This window comes from Rhinopithecus bieti, unplaced genomic scaffold (assembly GCF_001698545.2).
Source record: "Rhinopithecus bieti isolate Rb0 unplaced genomic scaffold, ASM169854v2 scaffold_26426, whole genome shotgun sequence".
NCBI classification, from domain to species: domain Eukaryota; kingdom Metazoa; phylum Chordata; class Mammalia; order Primates; family Cercopithecidae; genus Rhinopithecus; species Rhinopithecus bieti.
Genome location: NW_016811945.1, coordinates 160,057 through 184,904, shown reverse-complemented (window position 1 = coordinate 184,904; position 24,848 = coordinate 160,057). Strand labels below are relative to the sequence as shown.

General features: G+C 47.5%; 1 protein-coding gene across 1 annotated transcript in view; it reads right to left on the bottom strand.

The window, feature by feature from the left end:
• Positions 1 to 24,848, bottom strand: part of EHD4 (EH domain containing 4) — a 78,044-nt gene that overhangs the window by 25,936 nt on the left and 27,260 nt on the right. Inside the window, exon 3 of the mRNA XM_017895432.1 lies at positions 18,605 to 18,702. Coding sequence (XP_017750921.1) covers positions 18,605 to 18,702 — 98 coding nt within the window. The remainder of the gene's footprint in view (positions 1 to 18,604; positions 18,703 to 24,848) is intronic.

Below are 24,848 nucleotides of genomic sequence, written 5' to 3'. Positions count from 1 at the left end.
TTCCAGTGAAAACTGTATTAGTATGGAATAAAAAAGAAATGTAATCAGTCCTGTTGTTTCAAAATATAGCTTCTTTCTTTGCCAAAGGACCCATAAGCTGCACAGCTTGGGGAACTAGGAGAAAGAATCTGTCCTGCGGAAGATCCCAGATTGGCACTCCTGGCTCCATGTTCTGGGAACAGAGGGAGGGGGCAGGAAGGAAGGAGCCCCTTCTACCTAATCAAGGGCTTCCCGTCACAGCCCCTGTGGAAACTGGTCCTCCATCCTGGCCGCAGAAAGAACCACCAGGAAATGGTATAAGGGGTTAGAACAGTTGCTCCCTGGCTCAGGTCAAATTTGGCAGTCTATTTTTAATATAAAGATATTATATTTAATATAAAGATAAAAATAATGCTTAAATTTATTTTCAAAGCCAAGTTTCTAATTACGAGTTTTAAACAAGATGCGTGTCTGTGGCCAGGCGTGGTGGCTCAGACCTGCAATCCCAGCACTTTGGGAGGCCAAGGCAAGAGGATCACTTGAGCCCAGGAGTTCGAGACCAACCTGGACGAGTGAGGCCCTGTCTATATTAAAAAAAAAAAAAAAGAAAGAAAGAAAGAATAGAAAAGCAAGCAAGCAAGCAAGCAAGAAAGAAAGAAAGAAAAAGAAAGAAAGAAAGAAAGATAGATAGATGTGTGTTAATGAAAGGATGCAAGGCAATGCAGCACAGGCAGAAATGCAGCCGAGCCCCTCCTGCCATGTCCCTCCTCCCACTCCTGGGGTGGGCAGGGCCACTTGCCTGTGGTGGTGATGGAACACTGCCTAAGACTCTGCTCAAATCTCTCCTCTTTTCGAGGCCCTGCCCACCCCTCCCAGAGTTAGCAGCTCCAGTTCCATGTGGGCATTCCTACCCCTGCCCCCAGCACTTTCTGTGTGGCTCTGTCTGTGCAACCCCAGGCTCTCCTGGCTTCATGTTCACCTTTGTGTCCCTCCAGCACCCAGTGCAGTGAGCAGCCAGCCCGAGGCAGGCACCAAGAGTGCCTTCTTGTTCCATCCTCACCAATTCAGGTCCCATCCTCACCAATCCAGCCCTCAAATGATCTCCACCCCTTCTTAGAACTCAGAGATAATCTCCAAAACTGTGAGTGTCCCTGATTACTTCTAAAATAAATGTTTACAGAACAAATTCTCCATGACCAGCCTCTGCCTCAACTCTCAACCTTTGCTCATAGTCTCTTACTAAGCCCCACCCTCTCCACTGCACAAACCACACTGGGCTCTTTGCTATTTCCCAGTAGCATCCTGTACTTCCCTGTCTCCACACCATTGCCCAGGCTTTTCTTTCTGCCTGGAATGCCCTTTCCTCTTCTCCATCTACAGCCACTCATCCCTCTGGGGCACTCTCCTCTGGGTGGCCTTCCCCACCCAGTGAACAGAACTGCCTTTCCTCTTTCCTCCTGATGGGGTCTGTCGCAGCCTGAGAGCAGGGCCAAGTCTTCACTGTGTCTGTAACCCAAAGGCCCACTGCAGATGCCTCACACGATCAAATCAGGTTCCTGGGGGATAGAGTCTTATGGCTTTAATGAATTTCTTTGTAGCACTTATACTCTGAAATGGTATATAAATTTGCTGATTATAAGACAGAAATTCTGAGGGTAGAGACTCCACTCCTTATTATATTCACCACTACAAGCCCTGGAATTACTACTGAACACAGTAGGTGTTCAATACATTTGGTTTATTCCTCCAAAAATTAAAAATGGAACTATCATATCATCCAGCAATCCCACTTTGGGTATTTGTCCAAAAGAACTGAAATCAGGACTTTGAAGAGATACCTGCACACCCATGTTGACTTCAGCATTACTGACATAATTTCTTTATCCATTCATTCATTGATGGGCACTTAATGGCAATAGCCAAGATGTAGAAATAACAAAAGCATCCATCAATGAATGAATGGATAGAGAAAATGTGGTGTACACATCCAGTGGAATACTATTCAGCCTTAAAAAAGAAATTCTGCAATATGCAACAACATGGATGGCCCTTGAGGAAAAAAACATGCTAAGTGAAATAAGCCCATCACAGAAGGACAAATATACCTAATTCCACTTGTATAAGACATGTAAAATAGTCAAACACACAAAATCAGAGAGGGGAACTGTGACTGCCAGAGGCTGTGGGGAGAAGGAAATGGGGCTTTGGTAATCAACCGGCATAAAATTTCAGTTACGCAAGATGAGTAAGTTCTAGAGATCTGTGGGACCACACTGTGCCTATAGCCACATTGTGCTTGTAATGGATAGTTAAAAATGTGTAAAGAGGGTAGATTTCATAAGTGTTCTTATCACAATAAAATACAGTAAAATTGGTTTACTCAAGTGAATTCACTTGAACAAGAAATGTAACTGATTTTTAGCAATTTGGCAGGGTTAGTTGCTTAAATAGTGGTATGCGTTTCTAAAAAGTGTTGTTACTAACTGGGGAAGTGTAAATCATCTCAAAGTAAACATCAGCTACCTGGGATCAATCAGGTATTTATTATAAATACACTTTCGAAAAGAGTCCCTGTAGTCAATAATAACAGCCACTTTAGGGCAAGGAGTCTCTGCATTGTTTCCAGGCTGAGTTTACTTTGCAACTAGCAAAGGTTGCTTCTGAAAATGTCCTCCTGGCTGAGAGCAAAATGATAGCTATAAATCAGTAACTGCAGTAAGTATTTACTTAGCTCTCACTACATTCCTGCACTGCCCTGTGAGCTCCATATCACTACAATCTTGTAATCCCTGCAACAATCCCATGAAGTAGGTACTTTCATTACACCCATTTTAAAGGGGAAGAAAAAAGACTCAGAGAGGTTAAATAACCGATCCGAGGCACACAGCTGTTTCTCAGGGGAGCCCAGATTCAAACCCAGGGTCTCGGATCCTAGAGCCTGTGTTTTCACCCACTGCGCTGTACCATATGTACACCAGGATGGTAGAATCAGAGGTGACTGTACTTTATTTTCTCCTTTTCGATTTCTGTTTTTCTAAGTGTTCTACCATGAATATATATTATTTTTATATCAAGAAAACAAATATGCATATTGTAAAAATGATTGGCCCACTTGCATTATTATTGAGGAGGTTGTTCTTTTTCTTCTACAATGGCGCTTTTGGTGAAGGTAATTCCAGCACTTTCCTGCCAGAGGCTATGCTGGGTGTGCCGAGCGCCACCCTGAGGGGGAAGCAGTATCTCAGCAACCACACCCTCCCCGAGGAAGAGGCGGCCCCCAATCAGCGGGAGCAATGGGAACTGCTGATGACAAAATAAGCCACAGAATGAATGGCTCTGCCCCACCGGCCTTCTCTCCTCCCTGCCCCCTTCTCCCCAGCTGACCAGACCCAGGGCAGTGGCGGGGAGGGGCTGATACCAAACGGGTCTGGGAGACTGTCCAGAGGGAACACAGGTTCCCAAGCTCCTTTTGCAGAGGCTGGATGTGAGTTCACCTCAAAGCTTTTAGCTGGTAATGACCACCTCTTGAAGAATGTAACTGGCTACCAGAAAACCCCGAAGGTTGTCTCCCAGTACCCAGCCTGAAGTGGGTGTGGCCACTGAACCTACCAAAATTTAAATAAAAGGAAGAACCAGGCGTGCCCCGGGATGCGTTGTGCTGTTTATCTGCTCTCTGCTCTTCCCACTCCTCTTTCCTTTGGGATTTTGCCCAAAACTCTGTAAATTCATTTTTCTGTGCCTGTTTCCTCATAAAATAAACAAGCTAACCTCACAGCCTGTCCCTCCTTCCTCTGGGGGATGTTGTGACAATAACAGATGGGTGAGCCACTTGTCCCTGAAGGCCCCTCCAGGGCAAGGGCGGGAGAGCCCCATATCACAGGTTCATGCCACGCCACAGACATGGGCCATTACTCAGGCCACTGAATGCTGCTGCTTCTGGGCATGTGACCAAGTGAAAGGGAAAATTGGGTTTCGTATCTCACTTTCCATCTCAGATGAAATATCAGAAGAAGAAGCAGGCCCATTTAAAGAAGGCTGAGCCCTGGAGAAAGACAGCAACTCGGTATTATCAGTCATTTTAGGTTCTTTGCTGGAGAGGGAAGTTGGTAAAAAACCTACCAAGAAAATCCTGTAAGTCCTGGAGCCTGGCTTGACAACTGCATTCTGCTGGGCCTCAGTTTCTATAGCTGTGAGTCAGATGATCAATAAGGATTCTTTCTAGATCTTAAATTTTAGCTATATAGGGTGGTTCCAAACAGTAAGCTTCTTTGAAATAAAAAGTCAAATTCCCAGGAAAATCGATTTAGCTCAGCATCTGTATAGTACAGACACGAACTAGTTACGGTGGCAAACTAAGATGACCCTTCAGATGGCTACAGGAATACTGAATGAACAACTCTAAATGACACAATTATCAAACCGTAAGTTTCATTTTATTACATCCCTTCCACTGGATTCATGTGCTATAGCATTTGGGCCTATTTGAAGGTCCTTGAATGTTTGTTTGTCTGTTTGTTTGTTTGTTTGTTTTTTGAGATGGAGTCTCGCTCATTGCCCAGGCTGGAGTGTAGTGGCGCAATCTCAGCTCACTGCAAGCTCCGCCTCCCGGGTTGACGCCATTCTCCTGCCTCAGCCTCCCGAGTAGCTAGGACTACAGGTGCCCGACACCACGCCCAGTTAATTTTTTGTATTATTCTAGAGATGGGGTTTCACCGTGTTAGCCAGGATGGTCTTGATCTCCTGACCTCGTGATCCGCCCGTCTCGGCCTCCCAAAGTGCTGGGATTACAGGTGTGACCACCGTGCCCGGCCAATGGTCCCTGAATCTTTCTATAGGTGTCATTAGTTGCCCTAAAGTTTAACTTATTGTCATCCAATTCCAAACAACCCTATACTGAAAGAAACTATCCGAGGAAGGGTTGTGGAATGAATGACTTCCAAGGATGCTTAAGAAGTCACCCCATCTAACCTTCTGATATTGTTACATATTAGGATGAACAGATCCAGGAATCCCGTGTCACGCACATGGAAATTGTCCATTCCTCATTTTTCAAGTGGGCTTTGTGTATAAGTCAGCCAAGAAAGTCTCATACAATATGTCTATAAATCAGATGGAGTTAGCTTGGCAAACATTACTTGCACTGAATTTTCTTGAGGCAAAATGCCAACAGACTCCACCCAAATGTGGTGAGGCCAAACATTTATAAACAAGACTTCGACCGTGACAATGCATCTTGTCATTCTGTGGTTCAGAAGGGCAAAGGTAATGTTTCTTCAGGTTACAGTTTTCTAAAGAGAAATGTTAAACCAAAGGGATGACAACTGGGGTCAAAAAGGGCTGGAAAGCAACTTCTGACCTGAAGACCCTGCCCCTCGCCCTGCCCTGTTCCTCTTTTCAAACATCTTGGCATTGCACAAGTGTCCTGCATGCTTGTGGACAACAGCCAGCTCTGCAGACCAGCTCTAGCAATTAAGTTATCAGCTAACCAGCTCCTCATGCCAAACTATTACTCACAGACAGTTATTTCTGGGCTTACGTCACAGATGGAAAGAAAGACCCAGTCAGTGGGAACCATGGGAATCCACACGGGGCTCCTTATAAAAAAAATGACTCACTTATTTTGCTAAAAGAAGTCCATGTAGTTACCAACAGTATTTCAAAACAGTCAAATACCTCCAGAAAAGGAAATACTTTAGAAAGGTATACATGAAAAGATGCTCAACCACACTAACCATGAGGAATGAAAATGAGAATTAGAATGAGACAGTGGGCGTGTAAACGGGCATGCCTTCTACAGTGGCATTTTTGGCACCAGCTAACATAAAAAGACCGCAGTTCCTTTTGATCCCAAAATTCCACTTCTAGGAATGCATCTTAGAGTTACATCTGCACATTTTTTGGACTAGTCTCTATTTCATTTACTTTTTTTACATTGATAAAGAAAAATTGTATATATTTATCATGTCCAACATGTTGTTTTGAAATATGTATACACTGAGGCTGGGTGCAGTGGCTCATGCCTGCAATCCCAGCACTTTGGGAGGCAGTGGCAGGTGAATCACTTGAGCCTAGGAGTTTGAGACCTGCCTGGGCAACAAGGTGAAAACCCATCTCTGCAAAAAATACAAAACATTAGCTGGGCATGGTGGCATGCACCTGTAGTCCCAGCTACTCAGGAGGCTGAGGTGGGAAGCTCACTTGAACCCAGGAGGTCAAGGCTGCAGTGAGCTGTGATCATGCCACTGCACTTCAGACTGGGCGACAGAGCCTCGAGATCCTGTCTCAAAATAAAATAAACCATAAAATAAAGTAAAATTAAATTAAAATAAAACAAAATAAAATAGGCATTCATTGTGAAATGGCTAAATTGAGCTAATTAACATATGCATTACTTCACATACTTGTTTTGTTGTGGTAAGAACACTTAAAATCTACTCAGCGATTTTTTTTCTTTTTTTTTTTTTGAGGCAGAGTCTAGCTCTGTCGCCCAGGCTGGAGTGCAGTGGTGCCATCTCGGCTCACTGCAACCTCCGCCTCCCGGGTTCACGTGATTCTCCTGCCTCAGCCTCCTGAGTAGCTGGGATTACAGGCCTGAGCCACCATGCCCGGCTAATTTTTGTATTTTTAGTAGAGATAGGGTTTCACCATGTTGGTCAGGCTGGTCTCAAACTCCTGACCTTGTGATCTGCCCATCTCAGCCTCCCAAAGTGCTGGGATTACAGGCACGAGATACTGCACCTGGCCAGCAATTTCTTTTTTTTTAAGCTCCTCCCTACTCGGCACTTTTCAAGATACATTTGCACATTGTGCCAACTGTATACACTTGCACTATACATGCTAACCTGTCTACATCCACTGTGGCACTGTTTGTAACAGCAAAAGATTAGGAAGAGCCTGAATGTCACCCACCAAAAGGATGCCACCTATTAATTCTGGTCCATCTATATGATGGACTGTGGGAGGCAGCTCCAAAGTACAGACAGGGACAAGCTCCAAGATTTACTACAAGTGGGAAAACCACGACACAGGGCAGTGGAGTGAATCCTGCCAGGGCTCCATGGGAGTGGGTGGGTGAGCTGGGAGGAGCCCCAGGGTCTGCAGACAGGGTCTGCTCTGGGAAAGGAACTAGGGGATATGGGTGGGACAATCTTCACTATCTTTTTGTAGCCTTTTGTCCCAAGCACACACACACTTACCCACTGCAGGGTGCTTCAGAAAGGCGAAACACTGCATAAATGGTCTGATCTGTGTTTTGCATCTCAATTTGGACTCCAACTGGAGGTGATTTTGAGAAAGAGACTAAGATTACAGGTGAATGGAGGTTTCTTGAGGAAACTGCATCAGGGCACATGGGAGAAATATCCCTAGATACAAGAAAGAGGATTATGGCAGAAAGAATTGGTGGAGTGCCAGAAGCCGGGCTCCTCAGCCACAGAACACCACTCCCAGGTCATTCTCTTCAGCAGGTTTCCCAGCTCCAGTCCTTGCCTGCATTCTTGTGGCTTTCCATAGCTCTACGTCAGGCCCAAATACTTCACGTACCTTCACGGTCCCTGCTTTTGATCTCCTGAAGAGTAAGGCCCTTGTCCCAGTCCCAGGACTCGCCCATCCTCTGCCCTTCCTGGGAAATTCTGAGCGCTCGGCCAAGCGGGCCCTCTGAGCTGGGTCCGTCTATTCTGGGACCACCCCAGTTCTGTAACATGAATCATGACCGCCACTATCACCAGTGATTAATCATGATCCATGTTAAATGGTTTACACATGTTATCTTCAAAACAACCCTGGGAAGGAAAATTCCCTTACTTTATAAAGCGGAAAGAAGCTCACAGGGCCCCATGCTGAGATTCAAGCTCAGGTCAGCCTCCTCCAAGGCCCACAGGAGTGTGCCTGCATCTCCCCACCTCCCTCTGTCTTTCTAAGGAAAACACAGACGCTCCCTGAAAGCCTTGTTATTTTCAGCGTTTCCACATCCACCGGCTTGTTTGGATGGTTGAGATGCCTGCCGGGCACAGGTACATGAAACCTGAATTCAAGCCACATGTGTATCCTGGGGAGGGCCTTTTGCTGTTTCCCTCCCACTCTGTGCTTCATAGATAACAGGAACGGCTGACATCTATGGAGCGTTTAGGTATGAACACAGATCATTCAGATCCTTGTAAGATCCCACTGTCCGAGAGAAAGTACTTTCCCCTGTTTTAGAGCAGGGGAAAATGAAGCTCCAGCAGAGGAAGTAACTCGCCCAGGTCGCCTAGCTGGTGAGAGAAAGAGCCGGGGACAGGGAGAAACGTGCCTGGCCAGTGTTTCTCGGCATGGACTGCCTACTACCTCTCTTCCACCTAGAATTCTGCATTTATAATCCTTCCCTCCCACCTTCTAGGCTGGGGGTTCTCCATTGGTAACCAGTGATTAGGAGGGAGAGGGGCTTTACCACCTCTAGCAACAGGGATTGAAGCTGTGTAACAGGAATGTCCCCATAACACCAGGGAAGGTTATTAAATGTTTCAAAGTGTACCTGAAAACTTAAAAAAAAATTCCTTCTTCATTTTCGTTAGGGGTTTCTAAAAATCCTAGCTTCCAAAGTGGGCTAGGCGGGGGTGCTCCTGTAAGCAGTGAGGCACAGGCAGAGAACCCAGCGTCAGGCCTCACGCCCTCCCCGTCAGACGCTCATGAGGCCGACTGGGTCACTTGGTGACTCCTGCGGGGCAGCCACCTCTGCTTCCTTCCAAAGCCCTGCCCTGGGAGGAGGCTGGTTAGTCACAGAGCCTGCCCCACCCCATCGTCTCTCTCATTCAAGTCCTCCCCTCTGTTCTGAGAGGACAGCCTTTACAATGGGGCACACGGAGATGCAGGACAAAGCCCAGGTCGGTTTCGGTAGGTTCTCCAAGTTTGCCAGCCCCTTCTTTCACTTGTTTTGGGGATGGCAGGGTATGCAGGAGGGACAGGCTCAGGCTCAGGAGTAGTGGCTCAGCCCTAACCCAGATTCCTCAAAATGGGCCCCCCTCGTATCAGAACCCTCTGGACCCTGCCCATATGCCCCTGAACCGTGTACTAGGAAGCAGGTTTTTTTTTTTTTTTAAATAAATGGTGTCTTGCTCTGTTACCCAGGCTGGAGTACAGTAGCACAATTATAGCTCACTGCAACCTCAAACTACTGGGCTCAAGGGATCCTCTTGACTCAGCCTCCCAAGGAGACAGGACTACAGGAACACACCACCACACCCAACTAATTTATTTTAGTTTTTGTAGAGACTGGGTCTCTCTGTGTTGCCCAGGATGGTCTGGAACTCCTGCCCTCAAGCGATCCTCTCACCTTGGCCTCAAGTTCTAGGATTACAGGTGTGAGCTCTTCTGCCCGGTTGAAGCAGCATTTTAACAGCTCCCCAGGTGATAACTGTCTGTGGACCCTGGGGCTCACCGCACTAGTCTTCCGAGCATCATTTGCAGCCATGTGGACTCCAGTGCAGAAGGGAGCAGCAGGGACAGGCTGGCCTAGAACACGTATGCCACATGTATAACACAGAAGGAAATGACAGCAATTGCATGGCCCAAGGGAAGAGAAAAACCAGCAACCAAACGTGCCCAGGGCTGTTCCTGCCCAGTACAGGAAGACCTGGACATTCCTAATAATTCTAGATAATCAATAGAAGGTTGAAAGAGACAATCCTTCAGTGGCTTCCTGGTACTCTCAGAGAAAAATCTATGCACTTCCCCAGGGCCTACAGCTCATGGCAGGTGGCGGGGTGGCTTCCTGATCTCATCACCCGCCACTTCCTGGGTGCTCCCTAGCCTCCACCTTCCCCGAACCTGCCAGGTCTCACCTACCCTCTGCCTTTGCCAATGCAGCTCCTCCTGCTGCAGAGCTCTTCCCCCAACTCTCTGCCAGGCAAACCCTCCATTCTTTATGTCCAGCCTAAATGCCACCTCCTCAGAGAGCCCTCCCTGACTGCCCACCCCTTGCTGTGGGACATTTCTTTGTTTCAGGTGCATTTGTTTTGTGTTTTGGCTCCTCTGTCTTCCCCAGTGCATGCTTCATGAAGGCAGCCATGAGGTCTCACTGTTGCTGTGAAACCTAAGGCACCTGGTACCTGACACATAGTAGGTGCTTAAGAAATTGACCAGGGGGCACCTAGCAGAGTGGGGTGCACAGCAGACATTCGACATAAGAAAACCTCTTTCACCTTTCCACTGTCCTATGATGAGAATGCAAGGTAGTGTGTACTCTTTTCCAAGCAAAATTATCAGCAAAATCAGCAAAATTATTTAGCAAAAATTGCTAAAGGAAAAAAATAGAAGATTTGATGTTGTTGGGGGAAAGCATCAATTACATTTTCTCATGGAGTTTGCTGCCTTCTCCAAGTGTGTGACTGGCAGCTGCATTTTGCCCTGGTTTGCATCCACGTCTCTCGTGGTTAACAGCATGCATTCTGGAACCAGACTGCCTGGTTTAAATCCCATTCAACCACTTGTTGGCTATTTTGGTCATCAGCCACCTTAAAATGTAGTGGCTTAAACAATAACTTCTATTTTCTCTGGTGGTTCTGTGGGTTGACTGAGCTCAGTTGGGTTCTCGTTTGGGGTCTGTCAGAAGATGATAGTCAGATGGCAGTTGGGGCTGGAGTCACCTGACAGCCCACTTGAGCTGGTTCTGTGATGGCCCCTTCACTCACAGATCAGCTGGACCAGGCAAGGAGGCTGCCTGCGCCTCTTGGCCTCTCCCTGTGGCTAGCTTGGGCTTCCTTCACAGTATGGCGGCCTCAGTCACAGCATGACAACTACTATTGGACTTTTTAGGTGGCAGTTGGCTTCCCACAGAATGAACACTTGAACAGATTTAGGTGGAACCTGCAGGGCTTCTTATGACCTAGACTTAGGAAATCATGAAGTATCACTTCTGCAGAATTCTAACCAAAGTGAGTGAGAAGGTCAATCCAGACTCACGGAGAGAAAACTCCCAAGGCACGAAACGCTGGGAGGCACAGGTGTTGGCGTGGTGGTGGGAGGAGGCAGCATCTTTTAAGACAAGCTGCCGGCCGGGCGCGGTGGCTCAAGCCTGTAATCCCAGCACTTTGGGAGGCCGAGACGGGCGGATCACGAGGTCAGGAGATCGAGACCATCCTGGCTAACACGGTGAAACCCCATCTCTACTAAAAAAAACACGAAAAACTAGCCGGGCGAGGTGGTGGGCGCCTGTAGTCCCAGCTACTCGGGAGGCTGAGGCAGGAGAATGGCGTGAACCCAGGAGGCAGAGCTTGCAGTGAGCTGAGATGCAGCCACTGCACTCCAGCCTGGGCGACAGAGTGAGACTCCGCCTCAAAAAAAAAAAAAAAAAAAAAAAGACAAGCTGCCATACTTGCTACATGATTGTCAGCAAATTACTTAAGCTCTCTGTGCCTCAGTCTCCTCTTCTATAAAATGGGATAACTGCTCCTACCTCACAGTTTTTGTGAGGAGCAAATGAGTTCATAATATGTGGAAAGCACTTAACAATGCACTATGAGAGTATTAGCTATAGCTATTATTATTATTACTCAAAAGAGTAAGGAGCAAATGTTTTTCTCTGATTAATCTCTGTATCCCAGTGTCTGAGATATCCCATGAAATGTTTTATATCATAAACATAAAAATGAAATGCTCCATATGCAAAGTAAGTGAAGTGTCCTTCTCCCCATCGAATAAAACTTTTTTTTCATGTAAAAGTCTAGGTTTCAAGTTTAGATAAAAACAGTCATTTCTCACAATCAATAATGCATTTGACATATTAACAAAAACTCAAAATAGCTGCCAGGGCTGGTGAATGCTGTTGTGAGTCACGGTGGTGATATGCTCACATCAGGGCCGGAAGCAGCAACACTTGTGGTGTGGAATTTCCCGTGGCACCAGCGGAAAAGGAGTCTGGATGCGTTTGTCAAAACTTCCCCGAAACAAAAAGAAATCAGGATTTCCTGCTAGAGGCCCAAGTGGCTAGTGATGTCCAGGACCTCACAACCCAACCTCAGACTGGCCTTAGCCCTGGCTGGAAAACAGGATCTGCCAACAAATCATCAGGGCTGGGCCCCCGCCTCCAGGGATGGACACTTTTCTGTCACTGCCAAATCCAGACAAAGCTCACAGTCAGGTCACTGAATGCAAACTCTAAATACAAAAATGGCTGCATGATCGCACCTGTGGCTGCATGTTCTATTCTACAGAATTCTCTACCACATCCTCCCATACCTCCTACCCCTCAGTATTCCATGTGGCCTTCAGGACAAATTTGAGTCTACTGCCATGTGCACCCACCTGCCATGGACCCATGTTCCAGCCACACGCACAGCTCCCTTTCCTCCAAGGGCCCTGAGCTCACACATCTCTCTCTGTTCTTTCACACACTCTTTCTGCTGTCTAGAAGAGATATCGACAGGAAGGGCAGCCACAGTTATCTCTCCCTTGACTCTGTGCCAGGCAGAGGCTGTGGTAAGAGTGTCATGTCTTTGTCTCACTTTATCTGCACACCAGCCCACAGCACCCTGCCTTGGCTGGCCAGCGAGCTTGCCCATCTCTCCAGCCAGGCTCTCATCAACAACAGCCCTTCAGAAGGACAGACACATAGACCAAAGGAAGGGAACTGAGGGTTCCTGGTCTTTTAGGAAAAAAGCTTCTGTTATTGCCTGTCATTCCTTTTTTGCATATTTGTGTGTTTTCCTCTCAAATCCTTCTTGTTACCAAAGCCCGAGAGGGGAAGTCATTCTTATCTGGACATCTGTAACTGTTCTCTCTCCTTTCCTGGGCAAGCTTCAAAATCCGGTCTTTTGTCTTCAAAGTTCAAAAGTAGATGCGTTTGTACTTCCCTCATTGTGGTCTGTTGGTGCCTTTTTCATTTTTTTCTGCACCCCTCTTAGTCACAGCTTGGATGTCCAGGCCCTGTTTCCCAGCTCTGTTGAGTCTTCTGAGATATGGGTTGAGGAAACCTTATCTGAAAAGGTTGGGACCGGAAGTGCTTTGGGTTTCAGATTTTCTGATTTGGGAATACCTGCATATATATAATGAGAGAGCTTGGGAATGGGACCCAAGTCTAAACACAAAATTCATTTATGCTTCATAGACACCATCTACAGATGGCCTAAAGGTAATTTTATAGAACATTTAAAATAATTTTGTGCATGAAACAAAGTTTCGATTGTGCCCCGTCACAGGAGGTCAGATGTAGAATTTTCCACTGGTGGCATCATGTCAAAAAGTTTTGGATTTTGGAGCATTTTGGATTTTCAGTTTTCAGTTTAAAGATGTTCCACCTGTAGTGCGTTTGAGCCCCTCAGCCATGTCAGCAGACCCTTGAAACAGCCTGTTCCTGTTTGTATCACTACTCAGGCACCTTTCTGATGCCTGAGGACTTTCCTTAACATTGCCTAGGGGGACTTAAAGATGTCTGTATATAAATGTTAAAATGGTAATCAGTGATTCTGAAGCTTCTGTTATTGCCTGTCATGCCATCTGAAGTGCAGTGAGACCCTCCCGGTTTCATGTACTATTACTGTCTCCAACTTTTACTAGCAGGGCGTTTTCTGTCCTTTTATTTTTCATTGTCTTCTCAGTTCTCTTCATTGGTTTATAATGAATAGGCTGGGATTAAGAGGCAAGGGCTTAAACATCAGGAAAAGACACTCTCGAATTTTCATTTGACAGCTGTTGTTCCTGAGAGAATAAGTCGATCTGTTACAAAATTTAGATAGAGTTTTTTCCTTCTAGAGTTATTTAAATTTTTAAAAGGGAAAAGCTGCACTATTTTTATTACCAAAATCAAGTCTATTGAAGGCTACACAAAACCTCATATTCTCAAGAAACCATAGGAATAATCTGTGGCTAAAACAGCACCTTGAAAATGCCATGTGCTAAATAGATGGACAAGCATACCAGTTGCTACATTATCATTTTTCAAAGGATGTTACGATTGGAGTCAGAATCCAGAGGCTTGTCCTAAGTAGCTGAGAACACACTTGTGTTCATGCTAACTCTAGAAATAAATCCTACATTATGTTTAGGTTCAGCATGAACTCAATAGTATTCTAGGAAACAGTATTTCAGGGGCCAGCATGATAAGAGGTCGAGTGGGAAGGAAAATGCTATGTGTGTGGATAAAGGTGTTCTTTCTTCTCATCGCAGTCAAACACCTGGCTGCTATGGTCAAAGGCAAAGGATGTTCTGAGGAGTGAACCAACTCAGATTTACCTACACACTTCAAGAAAGCAATTTAGAAAACCGCAGAAATCCAAACATTCTTTCATTGGTTACTAAAATACACGAAAAGAAATCAAGAAAAGTTTGTAGGACTTTTGGGAAGTTATTACTTGATCAGAATATTATTATTATAAATATATCAGAACATTTTTATCCTTGCTTGACGGGAATTCAACACTTCACGTCAGTCAGGAAAACTACAGGTTAGTAACTAAACTAACCTAGTCTGTTGTCCTTAAAGATTTTCTGCTAATGGCCAGGCGCGGTGGCTCCTCCTGTAATCCCAGCACTTTGGGAGGCCAAGGTGGGCAGATCATCTGAGGTCAGGAGTTTGAGACCAACCTGGACAACATCGTGAAACCCCGTCACTTCTAAAAATACAAAAATTAGCTGGGTGTGGTGGCAGGCACCTGTAGTCCCAGCTATTCAGGAGGCTGAGGCAGAAGAATCGTTTGAACCTGGGAGGCGGAGGCTGCAGTGAGCCGATATTATGCCATTGCATTCCAGGTTGGGTGACAGAGCAAGACTCCGTCTCAAAAAAAAGATTTTCTGCTAACCGTAATTGAACTAAGGAACATTTGAGGGGTAAGGAGTTTCCATATGGAATAGTATACTAAAAATTGTTCCAAAATCAATTGCCCTCATGGGTTTCATTTATACGGCTCCTAAACAGGAGACTTAGATGACATTTACTCCCCTGGAACGCTATGTATTTTTTTTTTTTTTAATAAATAAAGATGAGGTCACACTATGGTGGCCAAGCTGGTCTCGAACTCCTGAACTTAAGTGATCCTCCTGCCTTGGCCTACCAAAGTGCTGGGATAACAGGCGTAAGCCACCGTGCCCAGCCAGTTACTCAGCTTTTGAGGGTTAATCATCAACTGCACAAAGGGGAAAGGCAGAGCACTGGAGGGCAGCACACCAGCGGCCACCTTTCCTCCTTCCCAGGTACGAGGCCCATAAAGGAGGCAAAGACCCGCCAGTGAAGTCAGTGGGGGATGCTTTAAACATCTTGTGGGGTCACAATTTGTACCTAGTCTATTATCCCATGTTGACGTTAATTCCTGGCAAAGGTGGGCCTGTGGTCTTACGAAGCTGGTCTTATGAAGCTGGGTGTAGGTGTGAGCATATGTGAAAATGCGGCACTGTTTGCGATTGTTTGAGCTGAAGATGCTTTACAACACTACGTATTCTTTGGGTAAATGTGCTGAAAATGTCAGCAGAGTGACTTCCACCACCAGCTGTGCCCCTAACACTGTGTGGCACCGGGCTTGGGAACCACGGCTGTGGCCCGTTGTGCTGAAGTCATGGCTTGTGGCTCTGGGTCCTTCCCCACCTGTTGCTGTGTCCATCAGTGTGGCAGGGACCGCCGACTGGCTGGAACATATATGCTATTTCTGTGCATAGGATGTGAGTAAGTACATACCACAGTAAGTCAGACCAGGATATGAGTCAGATCATATTATAAAGTGATACAAAGAACTGATCTTCAAAGCATTTTGGAAGCATTAATCCGTGTGTCAACACCACTGTAAGGGAGCTACAGTTTGAAAGACACGATTACTAAGCAAAGGAGAGATGGTGCAAGACACGGGTGAACAGAGTTGGCTAAAGGCCTACCAATGAGGACAAATGCATATGGTGGCAGTCAAAACCTGGAGGCCTTAAAATTTAGAGGTAAAAAGAAACAGTTACCAGGACCACATATTTCTCCAGCATATTCAGTCAGAAATGGAGAAGTAGTGAAACATGGGCAGCTCAGAATAGCTGTGGAACATGAGCCTGCTTTATTTTCCTGCTAAAACAAAACATATTATCTGCAGAGCAACCTTTCTGGGGCTAAGTTAATGGTCCTAAACTGACTCTTAAAAAAAAATTGATTGGTACTGAGGTATAGAGACACACATAAAAAGATGGGCCGGGTGCGGTGGCTCAAGCCTGTAATCACAGCACTTTGGGAGGCCGAGACGGGCAGATCACGAGGTCAGGAGATCGAGACCATCCTGGCTAACACGGTGAAACCCCATCTCTACTAAAAAATACAAAAAACTAGCCGGGCGAGGTGGCGGTCGCCTGTAGTCCCAGCTACTTGGGAGGCTGAGGCAGGAGAACGGCGTGAACCCGGGAGGCGGAGCTTGCAGTGAGCTGAGATCCGGCCACTGCACTCCAGCCTGGGCGACAGAGCAAGACTCCATCTCAAAAAAAAAAAAAAAGGTGACCGTATACAGCACAAAGCATAAAAAAGTATCAACAATCATGATGCCCACAAATCCGCAAAATGAACTATATTATGTCCCTTTAATGGAACCCAAGCAGCTATTAAAACAAATGAAATAATCTGAATATACTGGCATGGAATGATGTCCAAGATAGACTGTTATGAGGAAAAATCAAGTTGTAGAAAATGTGCATGGTAATCCCATTTCTATTAGAAATGTGTTTGCATATGCATAGGAAAAAGTCTCTAAGAAGTGAGAGAAAACCATTAATAATTGTTATCTGTGACAGTGAGGTTTTTTTTACATTCTTATTCATTGACTGAATCCTTTGCAACAAATATCTATACTTTTCTAATAGAAAATAAAGCAAACAAGATATTTATGAGAGAAGAATAGCATTAACCTGTTCTTTTTTTTTTTTTTTTTTTTTTTAATAATTGCAAGGTTCTTGGAGGCCTGGGAAGGGGAAGGGTGTGGCCTTAATGGCGCTCCATAGCTGGCAAGTCCCTGACTGAAACAGTGAAGGCACAGCAGGTGAACCCTGGGAGGCCTTGGCTCAGCGCAGCCCTGAGCTCTCTGCAGGCCACGGAGCTGCAGAGATGGCATTCCCAAAATGCCAAGAGAAAGGAGGGCTTATTGGCCTCGGAATCCCTTTCTTGACCCCTGTCACGTGACCCTCGCTGGCCTATGTAACTGCACTTCTGCTTTGTGAGCTGTGGGGTGTTCACTGCCTGGTTGTAACCTGCGACTGTGGCCCCACACAGGCTTCTGCTCAACCTTGGCATGCCTGGACTTCTCAGCACGGTGCTACCGACTTGCTGTTCAAGCGGTTGTGAAGAGTTCTCAGCCAGAAGTGATGGCAGCGATGCACCTGCTCCATCTCCTCCCTCCCAGCAACCCACCTTTGTTTCAAGGGCCAGGGTGAGGGAATGACTTGAGCTGCCTCTGGACCTGTGATGGGAGGAACCCATCCTGACCCTCCCGATCAGGCATTTCTTCTCCATAAGTCAACTCTGTCCTCTGGTCTGCCCCTGATGCCCCCTTCCTCCAGGACAGAGGGAGAGACCAGGCCCACTGGTTTTTTTTTTTTTTTTTTTTTTTTGAGACGGAGTCTGGCTCTGTTGCCCAGGCTGGAGTGCTGTGGCCGGATCTCAGCTCACTGCAAGCTCCGCCTCCCGGGTTTACGCCATTCTCCTGCCTCAGCCTCCCGAGTAGCTGGGACTACAGGCGCCCGCCACCTCGCCCGGCTAGTTTTTTGTATTTTTTAGTAGAGACAGGGTTTCACCATATTAGCCAGGATGGTCTCGATCTCCTGACCTCGTGATCCGCCCATCTCGGCCTCCCAAAGTGCTGGGATTACAGGCTTGAGCCACCGCGCCCGGCCTTTTTTTGTTTTTAAGACAGAGTTTTGCTCTTTCACCCAGGCTGGAGTGCAGTGGTGTGATCTCAGCTCTCCACAACCTTTGCCTCCTGGGTTCACGTGCCTCAGCCTCCCAAGTAGCTTGGATTACGGGTGCACGCCACCATGCTCAGCTAATTTTTGTATTTTTAGTAGAGATGGAGTTTCACCATGTTGACCAGGCTGGTCTCGAACTCCTGACCTCAGCTGATCCACTGCCTCGGCCTCCCAAAGTGCTGGGATTACAGGCGCTGAGCCACTGTGCTCAGCAGACCCATCTGTTTTGACTACAAAGCACAGGCCTAGAAGCAGCTGTTGCCTCAGCCTTGTCTTGTGAAGGCTGGAGAAGCCCAGATGTCCTCTTCTGCACAAGCATTTTCTAGTCTTCACAGATCCCCTCGGAACAGTCTCTCCCCACCCCAGAGCTTCCCTTAGGTAATTCCTACTCCTCCTCCAGATCCTACATCCAATGCTGTTTCCTCCAGGAGCCTCTCCCAACAACCCGAGGCCAAGGCAGGTCCCTTCACACCCTGATACCTCCCAGCGTTTACCCCACTCCTCATCTTCATTTACTCATGTGTAACTCGACAAATGTCTTTCTCACAGAATATAAGCCCCTGGAGGGGGCAGAGTCTTTGATGCTATGAACTCCTGGTTGACATTTGGGGTCCCTTCAGCTGCCCAACAGCTGTGCTGGAGGACAGACAGAATACGATAGGGACAGAAATCCTCTGCTCACAGCAGAGAGGGCCTCAGCCAGCACTTGGTGGGAAGGGCGGGGACAGGCACTGACCTCGGCTAATGCGCTGCTTCTCCCCTGAAAGGATGCCGGGGCTGTCGATGATGCTGATGCTCTTCAGGACCTGATTGGGCAGCTGTGAGCACATGAATCTGGAAGAGACGGATCAAAGGAGGGGTCAGAAACTGGACATCGCAGAGTGCTCCAACCATGGGGCTCCTTGGCCTCTCTGGGCTTCCTGACATCTGTAAAGTGGGGGTCTGAAGGAGACTGACAGAAACTGAGGATGGCTAATCAAGTCATTTGTGAAGCAGGAGCTTGGAAGAGATTGACAGCACCTCCATCCTGTCACACAGAACGGGATGCTGGCCCATGGGACAGGTATGGGAGGTGCACAGGCACCTGCCTCCACCTGCCACCTGATGCCTTTCTGTTCATTTTGATTTTAGCTAACATTTATTGACCATGTAGGAATCTTACAAATATCCTCTCATTTGATCCTCATATTGACCTCATGAGGTGAAGGAATTATCCTTAACCTAAGAGAGGTTAAGTAATGCTCAGGGTCACTCAGAGCAGTGCCTTAAACCCAGGTCAGCCTGGCTCCAAAGTCATGGGCCTCACCTCTCCTTGCTCCAGGCTGGTCCCTGCCCAAGCATCCTGGGCTTCTCCCCCTGGGAATCCCATGCCTTCTTCAGGGTGCACTGCCCCACTGGGCTGGAGAGCCCCAAGCTCCCTGCCTATTCCCTAGCATGAAAGCTGGAGGGACTGGAGCCTATTTCCCCATCTGATGCCTCAGGAACTTAGCCTCCAGCCCGGTGTCCCCTATGGCTTTAGGGCCAGGGAGGGGCAGGCACCTGTGATACCCAACAACCTCCAGGTGCTTAGGAGTCTAGGGGAGCTGGAGAGTAGGTGAGGGGACCAGGTTAGGGGAGGCCCTGGCTGAGCATCTTTAGGCCTCTCTTGTTCCTCACTTGCCTGATACCATCTCCTCCTCCTGATCCTGGTCCCTTCTCCCTGTAGTCACTGCCCTCGCATCCACCCCACAGAAGCAGAGTGGGGAGGAAAAATCTAGCCTGTGGATAAGCAGACCTGGGTTCAAGTTCTGCCCAGCGTTTCCTGATAATCTGCTATGGGACTCTGGGTAAGGGCCTCCCTGCTCTGGGTCTCAGGTTCCTCACGTGAAAATGGTGGCTTCCCGACAGGGTCTGGCGATGTCCTTTTAGCTTTCAGGCTGAATAACTCCACAAGCAATGGTAGGAAGTGCGTTGTTACTTCTACCCTGGGCACCAGGGCCTGGGCTGGACCTTAGTGAGGCACCGTGTATGTTTAAGGCAGAAAGCGTAGAATGCCTCTGCTTTTCCTCTACTATGGATGGCTGACATCTGCGTCTGTGTGGGCAGAAAGCTAAAACCTCAATTCTTCCGTGCGGTGGGGAAGTGGTGGGGATTACTCATAAAGTAAAAATGCTGGGAATGCAGGACAGGGAGGCCTGGCCAGCCTCCACAGTGCACATGTGGACAGCAGAGCCCTGGGTAAGAGCGGCCAATCCTGACATTTCAAAATCACTTTCTCTGAAGGGGCTCAGGACACGATTTTCACACAGTCTTTCCTACATTTTCACATCGGCCCAGGAAGATATAGGAAAAGATATTGGGATCCTTTTGCAGATGGAAAAGTTGAAGCACAGGGCAGTTATGACATTCTGAGGCCGTGCTGCTAATGCATGCTGGCTACAGACCGCAGCCTACTATTTCTGATGTCAGTGGGGTGGAACTTAACCCACAAAGTTAAAAACCTCATTACATTAAAAGTAAAGGGTCAAGTTAGTGGAAGAGAAGCCCCCCATTTCTACCTGTCTCCAGACACGGAGAGAGATTTGTGTGAATAAAGCACATAAGGCTCACCAAGCATTCTTTGTAAGTTCACAGAAAAAACCCCGCTATGCCATTATTCAATTCTCTAGAATTGGGGTAGGAACAGGGCTCTGAGCGCATCTGTGGTGCACCTCGTTTCTCGTCAGGAATGATTGTCTCTCAGTGCCGTCCCATCCTTTCCATCACATGGCCCGAGACATCTGGCAGAGCTGAACACATCATACCTACGTGAAACAATTTTCTGCAAACCATTCCCGTGGAGAGGCTGATCTTTTCCCCAAATCACAAGCTCACACTCAATATCCATTTTTCCAAAACAGCCACCCCCTAGATTCTCAGGTGAGGCTAACAGAGGCATTCAAAATGTGCACACTGTTCACTCCCTGTGTGTAAGGCAACAGCCTTTCCACAGGCCTCCTGACATGACAGCAGAGGCCAGGCATGGGAGCCACAGAGCAAGCCACCATGAGATGCACTGATGTCACCACACGACATACAAGGGGGCAAAGCGAGGAGCCCAGGAGGGCTGAAAAAGAAAGGACGAGGAGGAGGAGGGGAACGGCGTGGGGAGGGAGAGCTTTGGCTGGGCCACCCCAAGAGTGGGCGGCTGGGGTTTTGTGTGCACAGCTGGACTCTGCTCCCTGAAAGACAGTGTCCAGGGGTGAGGGGCAGGCAAGAGAACAGAAAGGAGCATTGAGACCCTGCGGTGCCACGCTCATGCTGCGAGGTGACAAGTCCATACGAATGTGTTCCTATGAAGTTATGCTGGGATCAGAAAAAATCCTAATGCTGTTCTAGCAATCGTGCCTCAAGCTTCTGCTCTAAGAAAGGGAGGTGCACGGCAAACGTACTTGTTGTGTGTATAAAAGCAGTGCAGTGGCAGTTGGAGCCCAGGAGTGAAGAACCTGGGCTCCGCAGTCAGCACTGCCAAGTTCATGTCCCGACCCCATCAATTTACAGCCGTGGGACTTGGCCACGTATGTCACGTGACTCCTCTGCGCCCAGTCTCCTCCTTTATAAGCAGAGGCTCACAGCCCTACCTGTAAGGTTGCAGTGAGCCTGGAGTTAATGTGCACGGAAAGTGCTTCGAACAGTGCCTGACACCCAGTAAGACAGCCCTGGCCGGCCTGACTTATTGAAATGTTTCCAAGCACAGATTTGCTGTCCCAAGGTGGATTTCCTACTCCTTCCTGGGGAGATTAACACAAGGAGGATCTGTGCCTTGCCTTCTACATTTCATGTAAAATATGCAGACACGTACTGGTTCAATCCAGGAGCCTCACATGGCTTTTGTGAGTGGCCTTCACCCGAGGATGACCTGATAAATGTTGTCTTCTGAAGTAAGAGAAGAAGAGGGAGCAACCAAAGATCCTAGGCTGGCCCCCCCAACTCCACATCCTCTCCACATCTAAGGAAGGGCCAGGGGTAGCAGAGAAGGGGAATAAAGTAATGGTCCAGGTTATGAGGTCTCAGGCAAGCTGCTAGGAGTCCTGCCACACAGTAAAAAGAGAGAGTAAAGCCAGGCATGGTGACTCTCACCTGTAATCCCAGCACTTTGGGAGGCTGAGTGGGGAGGATCTTTTGAACCCAGGAGTCCAAGACCAGCCTGGGCAACATAATGAGACTTTGTCTCTACAAAAAATAAAATTAGCCAGGCATGGTGGCATGCGCCTGTAGTCCCAGCTACTCAGGAGGCTGAGGTGGGAGGACGGCTTGAGCCCAGGAGGTTGGAGCTGCAGTGAGCTTTGACGGTGCCAGTGCACTCCAGCCTGTGCAAGAGAGCGAGGCCCTATCTCAGTTAAATACATACATACCTATAGAAGGGGGGGGCAAGGAGATTACTTTAAATTTCCCCCAAACACTAACATTCCAATTAAATGATCAGCATTTTAAAAACTAGACTTTTAGAAGAACTAGGCAGTACCTTAATACTGATTTTGATTCCTCAACAAAACAGTAATATCTGTAGTCATTATAATAATAATAAAATAGCACAAACATTTCCTGACCTCTTACTGGGTGTCAGGCACAGTTTGAAGTACTTTCCACGCACAGTAACTCCAGCCTTACTGCAGCCTTACAGGTAGGGCTGTGAGCCTCTGCACTTAGAGGAGGAGACTGGGCACAGAGAAGACACACGCCGTAACTTGCTGAGAAGTGATGGAGCCGGGACATGAACTTGGCAGTGCTGACTGCAGAGCCCAGGTTCTTCACTCCTGGGCTACGATTACCACGGCTACTATTACTATTACCACAGCGCACACTGGAACCACCGCCATGTGGCGTATCACGCACAGGGCAACATCTTACAACAAAGGGGTGACGTGCCACAGCCCTGGAACTCGTCCCCAAAGGGGCTTCCTTGTGTGGCTTGCTCTCTACCTAGTGGTGTGGAGTGTCAGGGTGGGGAACAGGAGGTAGGAGATTTGGGCTCTAGATGTCTCCCTTACTCACTCATTCTGAGACCTCGACCCTGCATAGGTCTCTAAAGCTCTCTGAGGAACTCTACCAGTCCTGTGGACTTCCACGTTTGCCATTAGGTTCAAATAAACCTAAGCTGACAACGGAGAGAGTACAGAATGGTTTCAAAGTACTTCCTTTCACCCCAGCCCACTTTATTGATGAAGGTAAAACCAGAGAGATAATACAACTTCCTAAATTTGCACGGTAACTAGGACACAACCCACAAAAAGACTTTGACAACTGAACTGTAATAATTCTTATTATATGGTCCTACCACAAATGGCTGATCTTATCTTCCAGTGCCTAGGAGGAATCAGGAACTGAATTTCACATCCAGATCATAGCAAAGCCCCTGGCTGCCCTATTAGATTGAAACTAATTACCATTTTTAAAGGTTAAAGATGGTTTAAGACTGCCAATTTCATATGGTTCAACCTAAATATGTACTTTTATAAATCTCCTCCTGACTGCCACAGGGGAAAGCCCAATGCAATGGCCCAGCCAGGAAGGTCTGCCTGAGCCCGGGGAGAAAGGCATTTCTGGAATGTCAGGACCAGAAATGTACAGGCAGCTGCCAGTCAAGAACAATGGTTTAGGCCGGGTGCAGTGGCTCACGCTGTAATCCCAGCACTTTGGGAGGCCAAGGCAGGTGGATCACGAGGTCAGGAGTTCAAATCAGCCCGGCCAACACGGTGAAACCCTGTCTCTGTTAAAAATACAAAAATTAGCTGGGTGTGGTGGTGGGCACCTGTAATCACAGCTACTAGGGAGACTGAGGCAGGGAATTGCTTGAACCCGGGAGGCAGAGGTTGCAGTGAGCCAAGATTGCGACACTGCACTCCAGCATAGGTGACAGAGCAAGACTCTGTCTCAAAAAAAAAGAACAATGGTTTAGTGACCAGGGAACCACCACCCAGGGAACTACCACAATCTTTTTTTTTTTAATTTTTTTTCAGAGACAAGATCTCTTGCTATGTTGCCCAGGTGGGTCTCACAACTCCTGGGCTCATGCGATCGGCCTGCCTCGGCCTCCCAAAGTGCTGGGATTATAGGCATGAGCCACCGTGGCTGGCCAACAAATCTTGAGGTTAAAAAATAATGGGGAAAGCTTCACCAAGTTTATTATAGATAAATGAACCACAACATACACGCACAAGACAACTCAGTTATTCCCTCAGATTAAAAAAAAAAAACTATTTTGCTGGTGAATCAAGAGTGATTCTTGGCAAGAGCCTGTTATCCTTAATTTCTGCAGCTAAATTGGCTGGGGGAAGCAGCATGGGCTTGGACTGATGCTGTGAACTTTAGTAAGTCAGTTTTTAAAAATTCTCCGTGGTACATAGTGACTATGAAATATTCAAAACTTGGCTGGGTGTAGTGTCTCATGCCTGTAATCCCAGCACTCTGGGAGGCCAAGGTGGGTAGATTGCTTGGGCTCAGGATTCAAGACCAGCCTGGCCAATTTGGCAAAACCTTGTCTCTACAAAAAATACAAAAATTAGCTGGGCACGGTGGCACACACCTATAGTCCCAGCAATCAGGAGGCTGAGGTGGGAGGATCGCTGGAGCAGAAGTCGGGGCTGCAGTGAGCTGTTATTGTGCCTCTGCACTCCAGCCTGGGCAACAGAGTGAGACCGTGTGTGTGTGTGTGTGTGTGTGTGTCTGTGTGTGTCTGTGTGTGTGTGTATGTATAAATTCAGCCAGGCACGGTGGCTGATACCTGTAATCCCAGCACTTTGGGAGGCCGAGGCAGGTGGATCACCTGAGGTCAGGAATTCAAGACCAGCCTTGCCAATATGGTGAAACCCCATCTCTTCAAAAATACAAAAGGTAGCCAGTCGTGGTGGTGGACACCTGTAATCCCAGCTACTTGGGAGGCTGAGGCAGGAGAATCACTTCAACCCGGGAGGCGGAGGTTGCAGTGAGCCAAGATTGCGCCACTGCACTCCAGCCTGGGC